At 59.9% G+C, this 4,774-nt stretch overlaps 1 protein-coding gene across 1 annotated transcript; it reads right to left on the bottom strand.

The window, feature by feature from the left end:
* Window positions 1–2,419: 2,419 nt before the first annotated feature.
* ACTRT2 (actin related protein T2) lies at window positions 2,420–3,808 on the bottom strand. The gene has a single exon (XM_032261999.1). It carries the CDS (start codon window positions 3,630–3,632, stop codon window positions 2,499–2,501), a length of 1,134 nt encoding a protein of 377 aa, XP_032117890.1. The 5' UTR covers window positions 3,633–3,808; the 3' UTR covers window positions 2,420–2,498.
* Window positions 3,809–4,774: the final 966 nt, after the last annotated feature.

The following is a 4,774-nucleotide window of genomic DNA, read 5'->3' as shown; positions in this document are numbered from 1 at the left end:
TAACACAGCAAACAAACATAGAAAGCCTGGAAGGTGGAAGGCGGGCAGGGACCTCAGGACTGGGGCTCCCAGGCTTCCTGACTGTCTCCCACGGTGTCTAACAGGACGCCCAGAAGCCTCCGACCCAAATCTACAGGCACAGACACAAAAAGCTCCCAGAAAAGCCTCTTCCCACTCGGAGCAGGGTGACCCAGCAGAATAGCTTTTTGGTAAAGCTTCCTTACTTCAGCCCCATGCCGATGAAAACACCACACCCCACCTTTGTGTTTCAGGGGGAAGAGTGGGGAGTTGATCTAACATCCCAGCCGCACCTCACCCCCACCTCACCCCACCCCACTCCATCCCCATCCCCATCTCCCCCCCATCCTGTCCCCACCTCTCCACCCCCCACGCCACCGCCCCCGGCAGCAGTGGGGCTGAGCCAGGCAGTGTGAGTCAGTCTTATTGGCACCACCTCAACCTGACCCCTAGGGTCAGGGGTCTCCCCGCAGGAAGGTGAACCCCCAGCATTCACGAGGTGGGAAAAGGTGGTGGGACAGACCCAAAGAAACCCACCCCAAGATGCATCATAATGAAGCTCCTGAAATCTAGAGACAGTGAAAACTCTGAAGCAGCCACAGTGACTTGACCCACAGCCTGGGGGAGCCCAGCGAATCAGAGGATGCCCGATCTGAAACCAGGCGGCCGGGAGCCTGTGTGCTGGAGGAAGCAGGACCTGCAGAGCCTGCATGCAGTGGGCACGCTCTCCGGGAGGAGGGAGAAGGAAGGCAGAGACTGTTGCCAGGGTCCTGTCCTGGCAGAATGGCCGCAGGGCGCTCTCTAAACACAGGAGGAACAACGGCACAGTGAGTCTCGGTCTCCAGACAGGACAAAGGAACACCAGACCGGGTAAAGTAGGGGTCAAAAGATTCGACTTGACGAGCCTCTTAAATCATATTTGATGGTTGAAGGAAAATCCCAGCGCCCTCTGATGTTGCATTCGGTGCACGCACAGGAGACAAAACAACTGTGCATTAGAGGGGACGGGGAAGGGTCCTGGACAGAAGAAGGTTTCACGCTTCCCTCTAACGGCACCACGTCAGTGCCTGCAGCCTGTGGTGTCATATCCGCTCCCGCACATGCGGCGTCACACCCAGGGTGGCCGCTAAGAAACCTACAAAAGCAAGGTCCTCTAAACACACTAATAAATCAAGACACGATCCTCAGCAGGTTCTGGCAACCCAGAGCGAGGTCAGAAGAAACAGGAGCGAGAAGCGGAAGGCACGGCGGAGGGAAGCGGGGTGGCGGACCCCGGTCCCGCATGTCATGCGCTACCAGGCGAATGGTCTGCACACGCCAGTTAAAAGGCAGAGACCGACGGGGTGGATGAGAAGGTGACCCAGCTACACGCCGTCTTCAGACCGGCCACCTGCTCGCTCCCAGTACGGCACAGGTCGGCTGAACGTGAAATGATGGAAAAGACACGCCATGGGAAGATTGAAGGGAAATGAGTTCGTTTCATCCAGGCGGAATTTCCTGAGTCCTTTCTTCTCCCTTCTCCTCTCCTCCTGCGTCGCCTTTCCCTCCCTCTTCCCCCGGCCACGTGCCGGAAGCCATGGTGCGTGAGCTTGGTGGTGACCATGCGGAGCACAGGCACGTGTCCATGCAAAGGCCGGACACAGACAAAGACATGGGGAAGGGGCACTGCTTGCTTTTCCCAGGGGGGAAAAAAAAAAAACGAGGGAAGGGCTATTTTATGAGTTATCTGTATTTTCCACTTCTCTCCCAATAATATTCTGGGTTAATTCCACCACATCTATGTGGAAAAATTCCCTCCGTGCATAGTTTACTCAACCATTAAGGCTGGCGATGGCCGTTAACTTTGTTTCCGGGATTCTGCCCCCAAACAATGATGCTGTAAACATCCTTGAAAGTAGAAACAAACAGAAGCGTCACACTCACTGAGCAGAAGTGCCGATTCTTCCTTTGGGAGCAGGACCCCTGAGTGCAGAGGGCCCTAAACAGGCAGTGACTTCTGCTCCCGTCTGCTCCCCACTGCTCCCGTCTGCTGAGAACCACAGCTCTGCCTGCCCAGCCGCCCGGCCTCCCACGAGCGCAGCCGGGGCCTGGTGTGCAGGGTAAGGGCCTACACGGGTGGGGTTTCTTGCTGAGGCCTCAGAACCAGGTGGCACCTGCTAGTCCCCACCCTCCCTGCCCACTCTCTCTGCCCACCTAAGACCCTTGTTAAGAGTACAGACTCTGGGGCCCTGCTGACCTGAGGCCCGGGGCCTGCTTTCCGTATAACTGCAGACGGACCGGCCTGCACTCAGCCCGGGCTTTCTTGGTGGGGGTGCCATGGACGGACACCACAGATTCACCGCCAGGGCCAGAAGCTACGCTGCCGCCTGCAAGAAGCAACTGAGCCGAGCAGCCAGACCCGCCGGCATCTGCCGTTTATTGAACGTTTCCCAAAGCAGGGCCTCGGGTTCTCCCCCCACCGGGCCCGAGAGCAGTGCCCCTCAGAAGCATCTTCTCTGCACCACAGAGGGCCCAAACTCCTTGAATTCTGCGTCGGTGACCCACATCTGCTTGAAGCTGCTCAGAGAGGTGACGATGGAGGCTCCAATCCAGGTGGAGAACCACCGGTCAGGGGGAGCCGTGATCTTGATGGGGGTCCCCTTGGAGGCCAGCTGCTCCAGCTCCTTGAGAAGCCGGTCGTCCAGCCCGTGGAGCAGGGTGGTGCCCCCCGACAGCACGATCTCCCCAAAGAGGATCTTCTGGATGTCGGCATCACACTTGGTGATGCTGGAGGACACCATCCTTGGGAGCCCGGGGCTCTGGCCGCCCAGCTGCTCCGGAGCAAACAGGGCCTCGGGCGCCTGGTACAGCGGGTCCCCGAGGCTGACAATGTGCCCGTCGGGCAGCTTGTACTCCCTCAGGCCCTCCTCTGGCCTCCGGGAAAGCTCCTTCTCGGGCTCCAAGGCCAGGTAGCACAGCTTCTTTTTGATGTCGTCCACGAGGCCCCTGTCCAGCACGCAGGGGAAGGTGTGGCCGCTGGCCAGGAGCAGCCGCGTGAGGAGTTCCGTGATGTCCCTGCCGGCCACGTGGAGCTTGGTGACTGCGTGGGGCAGGGAGTAGCCCTCGAAGATGGGGACGGTGCAGGTGACCCCATCCCCGCTGTCCACCACCAGGCCGGTGACACAGGCCGAGGCGTAGAGAGCCAGCACTGCCTGGTCCGACAGGTAGAAAGCAGGGACGCTGAACTTCTCAAACATGACTTCTGCCATCTTCTCACGGTTCTCCCTGGGGTTCAGGGAGGGCTCTGTGGTGAGCAGGGGCTGGTCACTGGGCTTCACGCCCAGCTCCCACTCGAAGAGATGTTTCCAGAGTCTCTCCATGTCGTCCCACCCCGTGATCAGGCCGCGCTCGATGGGGGCGTGCAGCTGCAGGACCTCGTGCTTGTACAGGGCCTCCTCCCCCACAAAGTACTTCTTCCGGTGGGCTCCTGCCGAGGGCGTCTGGAATTTGGGGTGCCCCACCATGGAGCTGACGACGTGCCGGGGTCCAAACTCCCCGGACAGGCCCGCTTTGCAGAGCCCCGAGCCATTGTCAAAAATCACGGCGGGGGAGTCTAAGGCGTGTGGGTTCAACATGCCGGCCGCATTCCCTTCTCAGCCTCATCCAAATCAAGACCCGCCCTCCAGCGCCGTGTGATGCTGTCGGGGATCCTCGGCTCTCGGGGATCCTCGGCTCTCGGGTTGTCTGGCAGGCAGGGCTAGCACCGCGCCCCGGAGCCCTCAGCCGCGGGTCGGGACTGCTGAGGCCTCTTCCAGGGCGGAGTCTCCGAGGTAACAATCCAGCCCAGGCAACGATTGTCCTGAGCCTCAGGGGCCCTGGGCGGGGGTGGGGCTGAGCCCCCATCCCCCGCAGGGTGAGGCACTCAAGAGCAGGAGGCCAGTGCATCCTAGGGCGGTGCTGATAAGCCTGTGAGCTGAGGCGGAGGCTTAGCCTTAGAGTGGAGAAGCAGCTCAGCCTGGGTGCACCCAGAAAACCAGCATCTCTGGCCCCAGAGCTGCTGCTTCTGGGTTGACAACACTTCCCTTTGCTAAGGGGAGGAACCGAGCACCAGGCAGGAGGGGTGTTGAAAGCAGTTCTGTCCCAACAGACACTCAGAATGTGCTTCTGAATGGCAACTCCTCCAGGAAGCTCTCAGGGATTTCTCCTCCCTCCATGCGGTTAGCCCTGGCTTTCTGTCCCACTAGGTGGGCCCTATTCAAAGCCCTCTGGGCTGCCGACCCTTTGTCCAAGAATACATCTCTGCTGTGGCTTGAGGCCAGAACCCCTCATTCCTCTCTGCAGACTCTGAAGTGCCAGCACAGAGCAAAGTCCAGTGGCCCATAGAGTTGGGAACCCCAGCGACCCTGAAGATGTGGCCTCTGGTTTCATGCGGGCAGCTGGGACTGCAGCCTGTGACATCTCTGTGTGCCTAGGGGCTGCCACACAGTCAGGCCACGCCCAAGAGGAATGCTCAGAGATGGCCAGCCGCTAAGGCTCAAGGCCTGAGCACGACCAGGAATGCGGTGCTGGGCCAGGCCAAGGGAGCCGGCTCTGGACTCTCAGAGGACCCACAGCAGTGCCCGCCTGGCACTCAGACCCCTGCTTGGTCTTCAGCTTGGGGAGAAAGTGGGAGGGGATCGAACTTGGGAGCCAGCTTCATGTCCTTCCTGCGGCAGGCAGGGGTGGCCTTAGAGAACATAAGGTTCATTTGCCCTCTCCTGTCGAGTCCACAGTCACA

Source organism: Sapajus apella, unplaced genomic scaffold (genome assembly GCF_009761245.1).
Source record: "Sapajus apella isolate SASKATOON/1434 unplaced genomic scaffold, GSC_monkey_1.0 scaffold127, whole genome shotgun sequence".
NCBI classification, from domain to species: domain Eukaryota; kingdom Metazoa; phylum Chordata; class Mammalia; order Primates; family Cebidae; genus Sapajus; species Sapajus apella.
Note: the sequence above shows the minus strand (reverse complement) of the source record. Positions and strands in the feature narration are given on the sequence as shown.

Bases quoted from the DNA above. Each gene is read 5' to 3' on its own strand.
- ACTRT2 (XM_032261999.1), bottom strand. From the start codon at position 3,632: ATGTTGAACCCACACGCCTTAGACTCCCCCGCCGTGATTTTTGACAAT.